Below are 20,545 nucleotides of genomic sequence, written 5' to 3'. Positions count from 1 at the left end.
ACATTGTATTTTTAAACAAAAGTTAAACTTAGTTTATCTTTTCTTTTAAACTTAGCACAAAAGGATAGATAAACAAAGTTTAACTTTTGTTTAAAAAAACATTACGTTCATATTCGATATGAACCTTATTTCAAAAGGAAATTGATATTCGTGTCGCCTGTGAAAATTTATCTCGATCAGGGTGAAAACCGTCATGAGGTAAGTTGGCTTCGTTAAAGTCGTAAAGGGCTAACTTCTCAAGACGTTTGGGTCTAATAACGAAAAGACGGCAATTACTCAAAGCCAGGCTACTGTGCAAACCTGACTATAATATATTTACCGGAGCCATTTCACTCACAAACAAGAACCCCTTTTTTGCTACAGTTTCCCTACCCCCTCCGTACTTGGAAGATAATTTTAGGGGATAACGCACTTTCCCCGGCTTTCTTTATGCCCGAAGCTTTATCGATATTTTCAAGTTTCCCCGTTATCGCAAATCCAGCGTATATATCCATTTTAACTTTATTAAATATCCAACAACTAAAACTTAGCCTTTAATAAACCTGAATTATTGTATCGATGTTGTTGTCTGCAGTTTGTGGTTTTTAACAATCCGGATTTCAAGCATTAAACGCTCATGATCAGATCGAAAGAATTAGAAACTCGTCCCTTTTTTTAAAAATGTACTTTTAATAATATTTGACATACAAATTAATCACTAATTTAAAATTATTTTCTTACAGTAGTTATTAGGATAATATTTAGTTGTGTTATAATGCGCGTTTTTCGCAAATTCAAAATTGAGTGGCATTAAAAACCAGCTTCTCATTGGGAGTCGCGTTGGCGGTGGATCGGCAAGTCATTACTATTCGTGTGGAGAGTCGTGTTTGTAACTCCTTCAATCTGATGATGAGTGTTTAATGCATGAAATCCGGATAGTTGTAAACAAAAAATCTATGAATAGAATCATCATTTACAAATTTTACATACACCACATTTATCATTTCTACCTACAAGGATAAATAGACCAAAATGTTTGTGCATGTAAAATTTAACTAACAATTTAGTACATGGTTTTGCTCAAAATAATGCATTAAGAACAAAAGATGCGTTGCTATTGCGATACTGATTTGTGATACACACTGTGTGACTGTACGTGGCATGAGCTTGACGTCGCATAGATGTGCACACCCTACCAAAACGTGGTAAGGCGTCGGGTAGCATCGGGTAAGTGTGTTCCCGGCTTAAGTCTTTTGTCGATCTAAAGTCCCAAATACCGGACATCATTAGTTGCTGGGACAGGAATACAGTTATAATAGGTCGGAATAGAGATGATGTACAAATAGTGAAGGTAGAAATGATGAATGGTGAAGTGAGTGCGGTGTTCAATCCTTTTAAAAAGATAGTTCCCACATACAGTAAGTTATTTCCAACGATCCGGATTTCGAGCTTTTAGCTCATCATCAGGTTGAAGGAGTTCTACAACCTGATGATGAGCTAAAGCTCGAAATCCGGATCGTTGAAAACAACTTACTGAGAGTAGAAACTATCTTTTTAAAAGGATAGAAGAGTGAAGATTATTACCTGGTATTTGGTTTCGTCCAAGTAGGAAGGTGAACGATCATGGGGATTTTTGATGGCAACTACTGTGGGGAGGAGGATGGTGGCATCACCTGCATATATTCTGAATCATTGTCAATAGGAATGTCTACAGTGTATACTGAAAATGGGACCCAAGGATGAAATTTCAATTTTCTCAGCTCTGATGAAATTTCCATAACCTACAAATGAGATAATCATTGAATAATATACCCATGTTGTGTAGATGTTTCCCAGATGATACTGACCGGTATATATCCCAATCCCCTGCATTTTACCTTGTCTAAAATTGTGTTTGCCAGTTTTGGTGAGGGTTCTTTAATCATTTACTATGCCTGAAGTTCGCCTACTTCTCATTTTGTTTTTTTGTGGATCCATTTTGAGATCTTATTATCCCAATTATAGGTTATGTTCTGAATATGGTCTTGTAGATCCTCCTCCAACCAGTATACTTGTTCCTTCCCAAGAATTCATTTATGTCCTGGTACCCAATATATCACACACCCACAAGAAAAGAGGCACAACACAACAAAAGAAAATTTTACAGATCGAGAGACAGATGGAAGTTTACTTTTCTGACTTATGAATTAAGTACACACCATTGCGGTTGTTGGCAATAAAAACTCATGATCCATCAATATTGTCTTTCATTTGTCTAAGACTTAAGCAAAAATACAAAACTTTAAAGTTTTACTATCCCTAAACAACTCCACTTTTTGAGTTGTGACACTTTTCTTGCATATATTACCTCTCAGTAATTTATGTTAATTTTTTGCTCTAACAATAATGGTGGTCATAGAATGACTGACTGTAAGGATATTAATTTATTTGTGTTAGTAACAGACACATACAAACCTAAAACACAATCATCCATTATGAAAAACATACTTGTACAATAGATTTAACAATTGTTTTCATAATGTGAAATTAATATAGGCCCTGATGATGACCTTTAAATAGGTCGAAAGCTTGGCAGTAACAACTGAATTTGCTTTTTTCTTGAAGATCATACCTTGATTCGAGTGAAAAAGTGGTCGATACTTCTAACATTTAAAACTAAGGTAACTCTAAAATTAGTACTATTTTGCTCTTACAATGAAGAGAAAAACGTAAGACTGACGAATGCCATTAGATTCAGTTAAGGACATGCAATCTTATGTTTTCGCATAAAACATAATTATGGTAATTCAGTATTTACAATATTTCAATTTTCTGTAACATTTGTGACCTGCAACTTTGAAGCTGAGCATTCATGCTTCCCAGATTTTTTAGCGAAATCTGAAGAGCCAAAACTATCAGCACTATAGGTCATACTTTTCTTCTCATTGTACGTCTTCAAAGTGCAACGAGAAGTTACATTGTATATTTTGCCCTTAAGCCAAAGAGGTGAAATTTGAAAACTGACAGACTGCATTACCATTAATGATAGCAGTTTCTTTCATTGAGTGTATTTGTTAATTTTCCCTATTTTCTTCAACGATTCAACGGCTGAACGTTTACAAGAGCCAACAAAAATGGGTAACACCTTGAAACTTGATATGGTCTCAAATACAATATTGGTCTTCAGGCATATTTCAGCCTTTCGCCATCATCAGTATGTCTGTTATTCTGTCTTATGTATTTTTATTCTTTTATTATTTATTATCATTCCAATTATTCTTTCTTGGTAGATGAATATTTGGTTTTCACTAACCAAAAATTGTTGGACAAACCAATGTGACATGGTTATTTGGTGGCAGCCGACGGAGTTCTCTTGGTGTTACCCGTATAGGATTCATTTTTTGTCGCATGTGACAATCCGATCAAAAAACGTCTACTTTGTGCAGGGAAATGTTTCGACACTGAAGCTTGTTTCTGTCAGTCAATTTATGAGAAGTCCATTTGCTCAGCTTCCACGTATTTCCAAGTCGATGTAAAATAGAATGAATGTTTCAACACATTTGTTGCTTCCCTCAATTTGATGGGGGATGCTTCCCTCATTCAAAACAGTGTCTACCAGAATTTGGGTTCATCTTTAATACCCTCATTCCCAGAAGCAAACTTTTTGAACCACTTTTGGGCAGTGGGCTCATTATTGTTTCATCATTGAATGCAGAGCAAATTTTACAAGTTCCCTCGGCCACTTTAGTACCCAGCTTAAATACTTCCCTAATGAGTTTGATTGTTCATATTTTGGGCTTATACAAAATATGCCCAATCCGGTTCCTTTGTTTGTTAGCCTTAATATTATTCCTAGGTGTTTACCCTTATTTTTGAACTGCAACATTTCATTTTAGACACTTGAGTCTTTTATTTCTATGTTTATTTTCCTGGTGAATGCAGTGTGGGTTTTGAGATGTTGTGAACACTAGATTGCTTTACCATGGTGGGTGGCTCTTTAGGTGAGCTCTTTTAAATTTCCCCTGCCTTGGGTATAGATTCCGCTTCCGTTTAGTTTGGATGTAAGGTCCCCACAAACGTTTTCCACAGCAGGGGCAAAGTACTCCCTGTGGTGATGGTGATAGATGGAGGAATGTCCAAGAAAGCTCCTAATATTACATTTTGATTATTCAGTGAATCTTCTATTTCATATAGCTATTCTAGTATTGATTCACAAGATTTTCCTTTATTCCTGTAAAAGGATTTAGTTTCTACAGAGCTATCCCTTATGTTTCTTTCAACTAAACTGTCAAGCATTTCATAAATTATTGTTAAATTGACAAATAGCCATTACTGTGATCAATCGATAACCCAAACCAGTGCCATGAGGTTAGTCATCATCATGTTCAGTGATTGTACCAAGTATAATTTTAAACAATCAATTCAATCCTCTTTTTAAGTGTAATGTGTTATTTACAATGAGGAAAAATTATACAGAACATTTTGTAATTTTCTTTAAATAATGTAACTAATGTAAATAACTGTAAATAATGAAACCAGGCGATTGGGTCATCTACAACAGCTTGTAACTTGTTCACACAGCAATTCATTTCTGAAGTTGGAGTGAAACTGAAACATGTGGCTAAACGAGCAAAAATAGACTGGTGGCACAATAGAGTGATCCATGTCAATCAGTTCCGACTCACAATTCTACCTGCCGCTTAAAAGATAAAACTTAGTATCTTTCTTTATCATATGATACACTATAACTTCTAACTAATACGATACTAAAACTAACTATAACGATTCTTGTGTGTTCAAATTGGGGGTTATCGGGAAAAAAGGGCCAGAGGCGACGGTGGGAATCGAACCCACGACCACGGCGTGAGAGTCTCTCATGCTAACCACTCGGCTACCGCGGTCCGGTATAACTTACCGACTGGAATTAACTAGTCAACAAAAGTACACAGTAGTTCAATTATATTTTCTTGGGAAATAAAGAAAAGAAAAAGTTCAAAGAGGCTGTATTAGGTGAAATAAAGTTATGGTTGTTCATTTTCTCACTTTATTACAGTATCTGATTGTCAGTAAAGCTATAGCTGGTAAGTAAATATTGTCACAGAAAAGTTTACCTTTAGTGAAAAATAAATGGTATCCGAAATAAATGTCTTTCTTGTAGGGTAGTTGTTTCATTTCCAAAAAAAATTTAAATTTAACTTTTTTTGTTGATTTGCCAATAAAATTTCATATTTTCAACAACTTCAACTTATAAAAACCGTGTTTGTAAAAATGAAAAGATTAAATCAACAGAAAAGAATCAATTTCTTGATGTATAATGGAAATAATCATGTCGTTTGCCACCCAGGCTATGATTAAAAACAAAAAATGAAAATGCAAAATATTCAAATGTTCGAACATGTATAAAAAATAATAAATATGACACTCTATTTTAACATTCTCAATTTAAAAAAATAAAAAATAAAATGAAAATGTTATAAACAGAGGTACAAATTAAGTTAAGCAACTTAAGTAACACTTGTTTTATCACACAAAATTACAAAATCTCACAAGTGTGGTTAACTATAAGCCAAATCAATTATAAAAGAATAACAAAGTTAACGCTATTTAAGTGCATTGCCAATTTAATTTAGGTAGATTGCACAAGGTTGTAGGATGTCATTGACTTGAATACGACAATCGGGTCTATAATGAATCATTCTGTTGTTGGTGGTTTCCAAATGTTGGCTGAATGTTGACCCCAAATATTGCTCAAAGAACGAAACGGATGGTACTCCATTGGATGCGGATTCTGAAAACAACAGAACAAATCGGTGACTATTAATCAAAAAATCAATAAACATCTTTATTCGCCTCTTTTCTTTTATAAAGTTCAAACAGGATAGCAAAATAGAAACAGAAAAATTTAAATTTTACCACTAATTAATCTGTCCTGCTGAATTATTCATCCAATTATAAATTAAACAGTTTTAAACTGTGAGCATAAAAAAACTGATCAGCAAAATTCTTATGTTTATCCTTCTCAGCATCATCAATACTTCTGACAGACTTTTTGCATGTCCTGAGATACATTCCCATTGAACCGAGGACGTATTTTTAACCAATTTTCTAATAGGACTATGTTTTTTGGCAGTTTGATATTCCAAGGAGGAAATCTACCCATATTGCAAATAAGAACACATCCTAGGGTACCAAGATGACCCTTATAAAAGAAGATTTGAGTCTTTATTTAGCTGAAGTAAAGAATTAAGAAAAGTATAAGCCAAAAGGATGGAAGAATGGAAAATATCAGAACCCCCCTTCCTAGTATCCTTCTCATCATCATCAAAGCATCCAACTTGCTCCCAATGGAAGAAACATAAAACATGAAATTTACTGAAATATAAAACCTACTATATTTTCATCAGGAGGTGAAGGACTTGGGGATGTAGGCGGCCCCCAAACATCAGAACCCCAAACAGGTGGCAGGCTTTCAATTGTTGAAGATGGCGTGTACAATGGTTCCCACAGTGAAGGCATAGACGGCCAGTTTATCTCTGAAAATAAGTTTTTACGAATATAAAGATAAATAACAACAAGGCTAGAATCTTTTAAAATGATAATTGTAAAATTGTAAATAATTAAAAATAATATTCAAAATAATTGTAAACATTTTGTACCATTGTTTGTAAATGTTTGTTGTGCTTCGTATTCCATTCCTTGCTGATCATGAAGTACTTTCATAACATTAGGGTCATTCCAAAGAGTTTCATAATTGTTTGACTATAACAAAAAAAATTAGTTTTAAATTAATTAATCAATTCTTGTTCTATAACATTACATGTATTATTCAAGAAAAATAAAAAAAATCACGATAAATTGAAAAGTATTTTATTGCATATTTATCATAGGGTTAGAAGTTAAAACGATTCAGCGTTTTTAAGATCTTGTGCATCATCATGACTATATATATATAAAGTGGAAGGTTTATGGGCCGACAAACAGCTGAGGTCATCGCCGGGCCTCCGCATGTATTCCTTCTCTATCCATCATCATGACTAATATTGCATAATATATCTATCTAATAAATCGAAGTCAATCATAATACGAATGTAACATAGTTTTGTGATGTTAAACTTATTATTTATTATTATAAATATAAATTTATTTAAAATTTTTGTGTAAAGAAAAATTAGTGTTTTCATCTCAACTGCACTTTACATAAAAATTATAAATCAATTCAAATCATGACTTTTGTTAAATAGAACCAACTAAAAACACGGATTAAGCTAATAATATATTTATAGATTTATTATTTTAGATAATAGTTAGATTAATTTTGCCATATTAAAAAGTGTCTGTACAAAAAGTAAAAACAATAAAGCTATTAAGACGCAATCCCCTGAAAAATATTAAATTTTTTTAAACTTGCTTATTTCTAATATATAATCAATAAACATACTGTCATTCGAGGCTGGCTGTGAGTAAAAAGACTGTTTACTGACTGTTGCATCGTATTCTGCGACTGTATAGAATCAGCTAAAGTGGACCAATTATCCCAGACTGAATTAATAGCGAGCTTTGTGCCAACAGCACCTGTAAAGTTATCTGTAAATGAAAATATTAAAAGAATTATTATTTTGTATAAATGCACAGAATGAAGACTGGAAGTGAATTATTTATCATATTAAAGAACTACGCTGATATTTAGAAAAAAAAATTAAATATATTTAAATTTTTTTAAAGCTATTAAGCTTCAGGACAAGACTTTATTACCCCCTAAAGCGACTAATATTGCTGAAATCCCTTTTCTCTTATATTCCAGCAAAATCTGGAGTCCTCAAAGGAAGTATCCCAGGCCCGATTCTCTTTGCAATGTACACTGTTGACTTTCTACTCCCCTATACACAATCATTTCCACCTTTTCTAATGGAACGGATATCTTCTTTTCCCACTCCAACCCACCCGTTGTAAGCTTCTATCTTCAATCCTCTCACTATTATTGTGAAACCCCAATTAATGGACTAATAGCGGTCTCTCCGACAATTTTTGTTTCCCAATAAAAAAGTATTTCTATATATTTTAAACCCCTCCATACCATTCATTGGCACCGTCATCCGTCCCCTCCAGAAGAATGATAACAGAAACCATTTTGTTTACATTTGGGTTTTGAGAACTACGTAGGTATGTTTTCACCATGTCTGTTCAAAAGTTTCCCTTTCGCAGAAGAATAAATTGGTCAGGCATTCAAGACAACTGTATCTTTTTTTTCTGTAAACTATTGTGTCATCGTTCTGCTACTTCTTCAACAACTTCTCTTCCAAGGAGGACAAACTGTACAGGCATTTGACAGCTTTTTTTCTGTTAACTACTTTCCCTTCATTCTGTTTCTTCTTTGAAAGCTTCTCTTTAATGGAAGTATAAATTGTTCTCCCTCTTTTTCTTTCTTTTTGTTTCCTTTTTTCAAAGAAACTATTTTTTTTTTTATATGTTCTGTTTCTACTTTAAAAGATTCTCTTTAATAGATGAATAAGCTGTCATTCTTTTTCTTTATTTTTGTTTCCTCTTTCCTGGAAATTACTTTTTCTGTACATGTTATGTTTCTTGTTTGAAAGATTCTCTTTCATGGTGGAATAAATTTTCTCTCTTTTTCTTTATTTCCTGGGAAATATTTTTTCTTTATATGTTCTGTTTCTTCTTTGAAAGATTCTCTTTTATGGAAGACTAAATTGTTCTCTCTCTCTTTTTCTTTCTTTTTGTTTCCTTTTTCCTGGAAATTACTTTTGCTTTATATGTTCTCTTTCTTGGTTGAAAGATTCTCTTTAATGGAGGAATAAATTGTTCTCTCTCTTTTTCTTTATTTTTGTTTCCTTTATTTCCTGGGAAATATTTTTTCTTTATATGTTCTATTTCTTCTTTGAAAGATTCTCTTTTTGGAGGATTAACTTGTTCTCACTCTTTTTTTTTTTTTTTAACTACTTTGACTTTATACGTTCTGTTTCTTCTTTCAATGCCTCTCTTTTGTGGAGGAATCAAAATTCTTGTCCCACTGCTCTAACATGGTTGACGCTGATGGAGATTAAGATTGCCACCCTATTTATCTGAACTGTTATTGGCCAAAAGAGCACATCTTGGCTCTCAAGTCTTAACTGTATTTCATGTTAACCCGCTTAATACGACTTACGCAAAATTAAAAAAAAGCTATTTTGCATGTTTGACTTTTACAAAGATAAGGAAAATGAAAAATGATTTGCCATGATGAACGAATTGAAAATGCACCACAAATATGAAACGTCTTCTTTTTTCTTCTCATTTTTTGTAATACTTTTTACCGACTTCTGACATATTAAATACCTGGGGCTGCTTATTCATAAATTGCTGACATGGAATCCACTCACTCGCCTGAAATGGCATGAACCACCGTTACAAACTTGCTGAGACTATTTGATCAACAATCCCACCTACTCATCAACAAACACCATCTACAAAACGATCTTTCATCCTATATGAACCAGAAGAGTGGATGTTTAGTGCTCAAGCATTCCAATTCATCCCATATCCAGACTATCCAATACACAATCCTAAGAAAAAAATGCTCCCATTTATGTCTTCGGTAAAAACACACTGACCTAAATGTTCAATTTGTTCACAGCCTTGTGAACTCGTTATAAGCAATTCCACATTTTCCAACAACTTTCCTTACTAATCCTACCTGGAAATCCTCCACTAAGGTGGCAATCTTAATTAATATATTACAATTAATTGGTCACACGGACCACGAAATTAGTGAATTTAATGAATTAAAATGAAGTATACTTCACTAAAGCTCTCCGTGGCCATTTCAATTTTCGCCGAGAATCAAATAGATTATACGACATTTGAAAAATGGCAAAAAGGAGGGAAAATTCAAAAGGTGGGGTTGAAATGGGAAGTTGGTGTCCGAATGGATCGAGGTCACGATGGCTCAAGTGGTAGAGCAGCAGCGTATCAAGCCGAAGATCGTGGGTTCGAATCCCGCTCGTGCCATTGACTTTTTTATCTCAACTACAAGCCTTAATTAATTGCAATATATTAATTGGTCAAGCGGACCACGAAATTAGTGAATTTATATTTACCATTCAACTGATGATTTGCACTGCAATTCTGTTTAATTTGATCAATCTCTGGATATTCGTTTTTCCATTCTGACGGAAAATCTTTTTGAGTGTAGGTAAAACCATTGTCTGAAAAAAAATTACACATCAATTACTACATTAAATTATAAATTATTCAAAATAACTAATATTTTTTTATTTAGTGGAGAAAATTTAGATTTTAACCCTTTGTAGACAAGCTGATCAAGTCTGTTCACAGTAGTGAATACAATAAAGCAGTTTTTGTTCCTCTATCTTCCTAAATGATAAGATATGCATATACTAAACAATATAGCATTTGTTTTTAAAAGGAAATTAGAGAGTTTAAGTTATGAGGTATTATCTCATAGTAAATTCATGATGTGGGATGATGGCCGATACTATCAGGAAAAAACCAGTAAGTCTTTTCTCTGTTTCATACATTATAACACACTGTATAGAGCCATGTATAGAGCATGTATAGAGCCAGAAAGGACATGTTCTATAATAAAATAATAGCTGGTTGGTCCATCCGCATGCTGGCATTTTCGCCATCTTAAGAGGGTTTTCACAGTTTGAAGTCAAATTTTCCATCCTGACCTAGCATTGTCATTCAAACTGAAACACCTCTGACAGACTAAAACGATCAATAATGACCAAATTGCAGGTTTATCTCCCTGCAGATCTCAGAAGGAAATTTCACAATTTAACAAATAACAAATCTAGGATACCTTACTTTGTCAAAACATTCAGGACCGATTTGTACAAATATTTTGCAATGCGCAAAACATCAAAACGCGAACGCAAAAAATTTTTTTGAATATATCGACAATAAATTTAGGGATTATTCTACACCTGGGGTGGAGTTATCGGTGAATCAATAGTAAATTCAAAGTGAAAGTAATCTTCAGAGGGAAATTCGTATTTATGTTCTTTATGGATGCCAATATTGGAAGATACAAACCGTTTTGCCATATTATGGCAGTGTCATAACTTAGAAATTAGTCAGACCTGTTCTCCCAATAATAACAAGAATAGTTTTACAGGTTATTACACTTCTTATTATTTTATTTACACCATTCTTTTACTTATTATTATTTACACCATTATTTTACAAGTCCTTCACTGATTCATTACTAAATATGAAATGCCACATAACTAAAACTATTCAAATTAATAGTAATAGTTTTTATAAAGCAAAAGTTTTTATTTTTAATGGACTTATTACTTTCATATTTGCCAGAGTATTGTAGTATGTATTACTGTTAATGTTAAACGTATGTATTCATAAGGCCAGGGGCTACACTGTTTAAGCCAAGAAATCACACTGATCACTCGGCTCCCACCCAAATGTTTAACATTTCTATACTGCTTGTGCAATACCTCTAGTCAACAGCTCTGACTCTGTCCATAAAGGATTAATAACTGAATAAAGAAGAATGCTGTACAATAAAAATGTAAAGTAGTAAAAAAAATTATAATAAAAATTTGTTCTAAATAACTTCGTATTCAAAGCAACTTGTATGGATAGTTTCAAAGGAATGTCAAGTCAAAATACATACCGACTGGTGATAAATTCATAGGTGGCTGTTTAGGTACTGAATGTTGTTCATTGTTTTTTAATGCAACTACGCTTGAATATGATGAATCTGATCGGGCGACGACATCACTAAAAGATGTAGTCCATACTGGAGGGGGCGGTGGTGGAGGTGCAAGTGCTTCGACAGGAGTAACTAGAATAAAAAAGTGTATATTAATTTTTTTTTCGAACAATGGGCGATATGTCTACCTTTTGTTAAAGGTGCATGTTTATCAAATTTTTCAACGCGTTTCTTTGATATGTGGTTTTTATCCCTTCGTGAGCCGATTTTTCCTCTTTCCATGCCGTTTTGTTTAACTTTGGGCGGTAACTGGTCATGCCTGGATTTGCCGGCATTGCTGACTTGTTTTTTCAACGGTTTGGCAGCGGATGTATGGGGTCTTCTGTTTCCTTTGACCACTGTCACTTTATCCAACATGTCGTCTTCTTCGGCTTCACAGTAATTTTCAATCGAACTGCTGGAACATTTTTCTAATGTCTTTTTCGCTTTGACAGTGAGTGGAGATGTCTCTTGAAATCTGATATGTCTCCCTTTCCCAACCTTGTTTTGTAAATGATTTCGGACGGATCTAAAAAACATACTTTCCACATCCTGAAAATTAAAAAGTTCACCTTTAATGTTTTTAAATCAAAATGGTCATATTTAATTTCAACTATAATACCCATAAACAAATTAATTTTATAAATAATTGAATTACCTTATCGCCGTCATCATTTGAGGATGATTCTGTTGTTGAAGAATCTCCATCTTCATTAGTTGTATTGTTGCTATTACTATTGTTTCCACTGCTACTATGATTACTGTTGCTGCTACTGGTGGTACTGTTGGAACTTTGATTAGCATTGTTCTCAGTCGTTCTCTTTCGAGCGTCATCTGTTTAATTAAAAATTCAATTACTATATCAAATCTTTTTATATGTATAAGCTGCAGACAAAAAGATAAATTTATTACCAGTCTTTTTCTTTTTCTTTTGCTGCGTTTCTGTATTTCGTTGAATTGGCTCACTCTTTGATTTGACCATATTTTCTGACTTAGAATTCGTTTCTCTCGGCTTTAAATTCGCTAGTGGTGTATAAGGCTCAGTTGTAATGCAAATACCAGATGACTTAGTATGCTTTTGTGCAGGACTAGTTGTTTGTCTGTGTAAATGTAATATTAATCATTAGTATACAATACAATAAAGGAATTTGTTGATTTACAAAACCAGCACATAAAAAATATACAAAAATAATTATAGTAGGGACCCTTAATGTACAATAGAAACAGGAGTGGTCCTAAAATTGACCTGTGGAGGACACCAATTTTCATTCAATCAGCCCATATCTATACATTTAAAATTGAATGATATTGCTTTTTTCCAACAAATTAACCCTTTTTAACTCCAAATTAAGCCATTGTAACTTCAAATTAACCTTTTAAATTGCAAATAAACCCTTTTAAACATCAAATCCTTGTTAACTTAAAATTGACCCTTTTCAATTTCAAATTAACCGGGGTTTTTTTAACATTAAAAAACTTATGTAATATAACCGTCTAAAGTAAAATTCCCATATATTTGCAATTTTTATATATATAAAATAATTGGGCTTTTAAAACACCATATGAAAATTAATTAAAATTAAAATTAAAAATGATATAACATTAAATATAAAAACAAATGATTCCTCTATTATTAATTTAAGATTGTTTTGTAAATATAAAATAATTCATATGAAACTTGCAATTAAAATTTAAAATTATGTAAAATTAAAATCAAAATAAAGGATTTTTCTTTTAATTTGATTTTTTTTAATTTTTGATGATGGGTTTTGGTCTGCGAGATGGTGAACTATGTTGAACCAGCACAGGGTTGCTTGCTGGGTCTGTCTTCACTTGCGGGTTTTTGAGTTATTCAAATGTGTTTTGACATAGAGCCATCTTCAATGAGGAACTGTAACTGTCTGTAACTTTGTCCGTTGGGTCTGTTGGTTGTTGGTAAGGGCATTTGCGGTATTAGGCATTGTCATGGTACTCATTGGTCAGTTGTGATGTCGGTTATTATTTGTTCATTGTTATGGGCTTATGATGATTGGAAAGCAAAATGGATTTTAGGGTTGGGTGTAATGGATTGACAGAAGTGGGTTCAAGATTCAACCACCCTGAAACATTGCTGGGTCATGGAATGACAAGGAACAACTGAATCGGAAAGAAGGAATGAATTATAATCTAGGGTGAGAATTAGGTGTTTTAAAAGGATTATTTCAAGGAATTCAGACATTACTAGTTAATAGGTCTCTAGAAAAATACGTGGCTGGGACCAATGAACACCATGACAACACCTCCTACCTCAAACGTCCCTACTAGCAACTGATGGACCCAACAGACAAACTGGCAGGCATATATGAAACTTCATTCCTCACTTAAAGGTGCCACAATGCCAAAACGTATTTGAATCACTCAAAAACCCGCAAGTGGACAGACCCAGTAAGTGACCCTGTGCTGGTTCAATATAAAAATTTATTCTGATCTAAAATACCAACGTTCAAAACAAAATTTGATGGAATATACTGACAAAAGGAGCACAGATTTAAGAAAGTTACAACAGCATATTCACTTTTTCCAAAAGCATCAAGAATTTAATTTATTAAATTCACTGTAGCAAGTCCAGTGGATTCACCTTGGAGAGAATCAAAACTTTTACTCTATAAGTTGTAGCTTGAAAATGGTCGAGAAGGGGCGTTGGCGGCCGCAACAATTTAGGTGTTTACATCACACTCATTACTGTAAGGAAAAGAATCCAGTGGATCTACATACAAACCTGACATACTAACAAATGGACATTTTTTCAAAAATACCCCAAGGATTTATATAATGTTGTAGTTGAAATATCCTCGTTTAAAAAAATTTAAAAAAAATTCACTAGTTTCGTGGCCCGCTTGACCAATCAATATCTTACAATTAATTAAGGTTTTCAGTTGAAATAAAAATGTCAATGGCACGAGTGGGATTCGAACCCACGATCTTCGGCTTGATACGCCGCTGCTCTACCACTTGAGCTATCGTGACCTCCATACCTGAAAACCTTAATTAATTGAAAGATATTAATTGGTCAAGCGGACCACGAAAACTAGTGAATTCAATAAGTTAAAATGAAGTATATCTTCACTCAACCTTTCTGTGGCCATTTCATTTGTCGCCGAGAATCAAATAGATTACACAACATTTGAAAAATGGCAAAAAGGAGGGAAAATTCAAAAGGTGTGGTTGAGATGGGAGGTTAGTGTCTGAGTGGATCGAGGTCACGATAGCTCAAGTGGTAGAGGAGCGGCATATCAAGCCGAAGATCGTGGGTTCGAATCCCGCTCGTGCCATTGACTTTTTTATCTCAACTGAAAACCTTAATTAATTGTAAGATTAAAAAAAATAATAATAAATCAAGAAGTCTATTTTAAATAGAAATTTCAAGAGTTTAATCTAAAAACGTGTGTTTAGTGATTATGAGACAGCACTGGACAGAGTGAGAAACCTCATATGGAGAATCATGGAAATCATAACATTGATATGAGGCTTGTACTTATATGAGAAAATCAAAATCCTCATCAAAATTAATTGAGAGATCTGTCAAGGAAGTTGTTTACCACCAGTTTTTTTATTTATTTATTTTTTTAAACATCTACGTTGACAGTCCAGCAACAGTGTGAACTAACAACTAACTGGTTTACTCCTACATCCAAATGGACCCACTTTCAATAAGAAAGAACAGAAGATAGTTTGCATGCTCTTTTCACTCTCAACCAGACACGAAGGGATATTAAAAATCTGTAGTAAAATAAATGCCTTTGATGGTAAGCACACAGACCAACCTAACCTTTTCCCTTGACATTTCTTGGCTGCGACCTGAGCTAGTAGGTATCAAAGATTAGGTGGCATGATTCACCGAGCTCTTGGGAAAATGTAGGATAAGAAAATGAGATCAAATTTTACACAGGCATCCCAGTATATATAGAAGCAAATCTTGGATGCTAATTGAGATTGAGGGGCCATATCTGAAATGAAGCTATCCAAGAGGAGTTGGGAATATACTCTAACATGATGGAAGATGGAACTGACTTCAAGCCTAATCCCTGAAGAAGAAAACAACACACAGGCATTACTCTTTACTTATTTATCCTTAGATGAACAATCAAACAATTTAATGGTAATTATTGATGATGTTTTTAATTGAATGTGCAAACTATAAATTTGTCTACTTTAATCCATCATAGTCACAGACCGATAACATATATTAATAGAATAAAAAATATACCTTGAAAATGAACTTTCCCACTCTGATTTTTCTCCAGATACTTCAACGCTGTCAGTTGTACGTTTTGACACTGGTTTCTCCGTCTTTTTCTTTGGAACATTATTGTTGCAATTGGCATTGTTCGTGTTGTTATTGTTGTTCGAAGTAGTAGGATAATTTTGAGGCGGTTTCCCGTTCAAATTATTTGTACAGAGAGCATTGTTTTCAACTGAATTTTGAATTTCATTTGGGACCTGAAATATAAAAAGTGTGAAAAATCTCTTTTTTTTTTTAAGAATATACAGTAATTATTAATAAATACATACCTCAAGATCTATATTCATATTAGGGTTCCAAATTAACTTAGTTGGTGACTCAGTTGAAACATCTTGCGGTGGCTCGTCTTGGCTGCAATTGACTTCAGCACCAACCATCCTTTAACACAATATTGAATTACAATTAAACCAAAATGATACATTTATACTAGTTTATCATAATAAACATACCTTAAATCTAAAACAGGTTGCACAGTTTGTACTCTTGATAATGCAATTATAGTATTTCTTAAAATTCTATTTGACTCAAAAATTGCAGCTGCCATTACGGATATCAATAATACCAGCATCAATGAGACAATGACGTAGTACAATAATGGTTCCCATGATGGCCTCTCAATACCAGCCGAACATGCGGCAAGAAGAAATGGAGGGACAGTGGCGATTAGTGTGTAATTTGCCGCCAAATCAGGAGTCAATATTGTCAGTGTCCTGGTGACTTTTGACAAGGTAAAATCTGGAGTAAAAGCTATATCGATCTGAAATGATATAAAATATTCTCACATTATTACACAAGTCAAGTAGCAAAGGTGTAAGAAGGATCTCTATGTAACACATTGAAAATAGGCAAACACTAAAATATCAAGCATCTTTATCAACGAGCCAAGTCTTGATTGGGCTCTGTACTGGTCAATGGCATCTGAGAAAACACCTACATTCAGCGATGACCCCATAGGTTATGCAATGAGGAGGAAGAAACTGTTACCCATATTATACCCTTGGTTGCCCAAAAGATTCGGGAAAACAAGGTACTCAAAGAATCACGACCATGGTCAAGCACAATTCTCAAATTGGGTGCCATTCCAACACACTCTCTATATCCAAAGAATGACATCCTTCAATTAATACATTCGTTTCGGTCCAATTGACATGGCAAAGACACCATACACAGATGTCATTTCATCATAACGTCTCACCTTTTCTAAATAAACCCTGCTTTTCGAAGTTTGTTATAGCGTTGGGTTTTCCCCTGAATCGAGGGGGTTTCACAAGCCTTTCGTACCACTGTATCCATGTTACTGTTAGATCATTATTAAATAATTATTCAGAAATCGTGAGATGCGGTCTGGTGTGATGTAGGTTTCAGAAAAACATTTTCTTTATCGTGCCAACGTTTCNCACAATCGCGAGCACAGACGTACAACCTTCAAGGCAATATATTGTGCAATTAGTTCCAACCAGAATTTCATGTAGTGAAGCCATGTTGAGTGATAGTGATTTGTGTTGTGTGATTATCGCTGTGGGTGCCAGTGCGAAAAAGAAGAAGAGCTCGCAAAAAGGCAGAAAATGGACCAAACAGTGGCTAATTGATAGGAAAAAGTACACCCACGAAAAATTACTTAATGAACTGAGTGTCTGAACCAGATGACTTTCGTAACTTTTTACGGATGAACGGCGAAATATTCGATGAACTGTTCGCTTTGGTTATTCCTCAAATTGAGAAAAATGACACTATCATGCGTGATGCTATTCCTGCAAGTCAACGGTTATCCATAACCCTACGATATCTCGCTACTGGGAATAAGTTTGAAGACATGAAATTCTTAACCGCTGTTTCGCGTTTCGCCACAGTCAATCGGTCACATTCTTATGGAAACGTGCACGGCCACGATAAACGTCCATCAATTCGAAAATGAATTGCCTATCAGCTTCCTTGGCAGCCATGATGACGCGTACTCTACCACGTGTTGACTGATGGGATATTGCGCAATATTGCCTACAGACGGCACAACCTTTTCCCGTTTGCACAATATATTTTCAAGGATTTGAATTTAGCACAATATATTGCACAACCTTTCAATTTCGACTACACACGATCAACTGTATTGCACAAACCTAAATATTGCGCAATAATATTGAGCGTGTATGGGCCGCTTTATGTTTATATACGTTGGATTTTGAAGGGGTGGGGAAGGAAGTCGGTATAGAAAAGATATTTTTGTATAAGGCGTCGGCTTCTTTGAGGTGAAAAGAGCCGACGAAGGGAAAAAATGTGTTGGTAATGGTTCGGCCAGATTATCCTTTCAGTATTATATAGAAAGGGATAAATAGGAAAAGGAAGCTAAATTGTTGGACAATTAGACTATGAAAAATATCTGATGTGTGGAATGTAATGTAATGATATATGTGTCACGATCTGTTCTCGATTCAACAAGACGGGCCCAACTCTGATTCCTTTTTATGAGAAACAGAGCCCCAGAGGTCTTGATCGAACCTGAATACAGCCGATCAGGTACCTTTTTTTAAATAAAATTTAATTAAAGTTTAAAAACAATTATTAAACACACAAGAAAATAATAATTAAAACCAATAAATTTCCTTTTAAATTCCAAACAAACAATTAAAACTTTTTATAAATTTAAATAAACAGTAATTTCCTACAAAGCGTTTGCCAGACCATTTAGAACAAGGGTGGATATGTACTCACTATTTCTAGTCTATTCGCAGTGAACTGAAGCACTCTAATTTAGGGAATACACTTTTGAGGATCGCACACTTCTCTCCTCGTCTACACGGAATCTTGTTGTTCACCTCTCTGACCCGACTGTCTCTTCCCTATCCTCTTTTTTTTTTACTCTAAGCCTAATCATGGCATCTAAATCATAACATTGTCACTTTGAATTGAAATGTGACAAATTGTGGATCCAAAAATCATTAAGGTCTTGTCGTAAATCTGGAAAGTCCAAAATTCCGCATCTGGTTCTTCTTTCTTCGTTCTTGATTAATGCTTGAACTATTTTCTGCGATAGTGTGAAGTAGACTTGAGGCTATGCATCTTTCTTGATCAAAGGATCCATAAAGTTCTATTTCATTCAAACGTAACCAAGTCCATAATGACTGAATTTTTGCTTTAATTTGGAATTATATGTCTTCTGTTCATCGAAGTAGCGAGGAGGTTTTGATTAAGAGGAATTGGAATAATTCAGTCATTAAAATGCTAATAGCTTGGGAACCAATTTTCAAACCAAAAGGTACGCGGTTAAACTGTATATTTTTTCACCGTCGGTAAATGCGGTAAGAAATCGGGATTCTGGCGATAATTGCAATTGATGAAATGATTTTGTTAGATCCAGAGCTGAATAATATTTATGGCCCGCTAACTTGTCCATGACCGATTTAAGAGGGGGAATTGGGTACTCAAAATATTTTAATTTTTTATTTAATTCCCTATAATCTATGACAAGACGATATTTTCCTTTTTGTCCCTTCTTAACTAGAAAACACGGAATGCAATAATTTGAAACCTTTTCAAAAATTATGTTTTGATTCTTTAAGTCCTCTATTATTTCTTGGGTTGCCTTTTTTTGAGCCGGATTTAAATAATATGGGCGACAACGTACTGGACTAGAGTCTATTAATTCTAATCGAATTTGGAAAGCGTTGGCTTTTCCTATTTGATCGTTTAATACTTCTGGGATTTTCGATTGTAAATATTCTTTCAAATTTTGATGTGTTACATTTAAACAGTTCATATTGGTAACGGTATTTAGAGGATATACAGGATTTTTATTGAAACCAAAGTACTTATTTTGTCTCGGATATAAATTCAAGTCACTATGTTTCTAAAAATCATACCCCAAAATCATTGAAACCGGAAGATTTTTTATGACCAAAAACCTAAATTTCCATGAAAACTCTTCAATTCTAATTTTTAATTCAATTCCCTTTTTGGGTTCTACATTTTCTCCGTTTACAGCTATTAATTTTAAATTTGTCTTAAATTCGTTTTTTTGGTTAACTATTCTTGAATTTACAACCTTATGATAAAAGTTTTCTGAAATTGATGATTTCGTTGCTCCTGAATCTATCAGTGCATTTACTGAAATTTTGTTATTTATAATGGTCGTAATTAATCCAACCCCTTTGTTATAATTTACATGATTTTTTGACAGTGCAATGTTTTTTTCTTTCAAATTGTTTTTTGAAATGTATTATATTTTAAACTGATCTTATCAATGACAGCTATAAATCCTTTTAAATCATTAAAATTTCTTTGCTTTAATTTATGTTTATTATTTTGTTCCGTTGTAGATGAATTTGGTGTATTTGCTGTTAATTTCTCCGACGCGATTGGTCCGTTTTTTGCTGATTCCCGAAATTTAAATGGTCGGTATTTTATTTTATTAAAATATTGGGTTGTCCGGAAAATAATGCAGGATTTTAAGTTTTCATTAAAAAAAATCTATATAAAATATTCTGTTTACGTTTACAGGATTACTCATTTGTATGAATGTCAACACTTATTAATCCTCTTCCAAATGATATTGTTTGTTTACCTCTGTAGCATTCCGCTACTTG

General features: G+C 33.8%; 1 protein-coding gene across 1 annotated transcript in view; it reads right to left on the bottom strand.

Annotated features, from left to right (window-relative positions):
* Positions 1–4,985: 4,985 nt before the first annotated feature.
* LOC106672133 (transmembrane protein 131) overlaps positions 4,986–20,545 on the bottom strand; it is a 34,702-nt gene continuing 19,142 nt past the window's right edge. The window contains exons 20-31 of the mRNA XM_014403314.2: positions 16,418–16,725; positions 16,238–16,346; positions 15,933–16,165; positions 12,599–12,786; positions 12,345–12,520; positions 11,836–12,238; positions 11,609–11,779; positions 10,050–10,157; positions 7,397–7,542; positions 6,615–6,717; positions 6,349–6,491; positions 4,986–5,746 (exon numbers count right to left, since the gene is read on the bottom strand). Coding sequence (XP_014258800.1) covers positions 5,651–5,746; positions 6,349–6,491; positions 6,615–6,717; positions 7,397–7,542; positions 10,050–10,157; positions 11,609–11,779; positions 11,836–12,238; positions 12,345–12,520; positions 12,599–12,786; positions 15,933–16,165; positions 16,238–16,346; positions 16,418–16,725 — 2,184 coding nt within the window. The 3' untranslated portion in view covers positions 4,986–5,650. The remainder of the gene's footprint in view (positions 5,747–6,348; positions 6,492–6,614; positions 6,718–7,396; positions 7,543–10,049; positions 10,158–11,608; positions 11,780–11,835; positions 12,239–12,344; positions 12,521–12,598; positions 12,787–15,932; positions 16,166–16,237; positions 16,347–16,417; positions 16,726–20,545) is intronic.

Source organism: Cimex lectularius, unplaced genomic scaffold (assembly GCF_000648675.2).
Source record: "Cimex lectularius strain Harlan isolate CLEC.00 unplaced genomic scaffold, Clec_2.1 scaffold4, whole genome shotgun sequence".
NCBI classification, from domain to species: Eukaryota; Metazoa; Arthropoda; class Insecta; order Hemiptera; family Cimicidae; genus Cimex; species Cimex lectularius.
The sequence above is the reverse complement of the archived record's forward strand: the minus strand, read 5'-3'. Positions and strand labels throughout refer to the sequence as shown.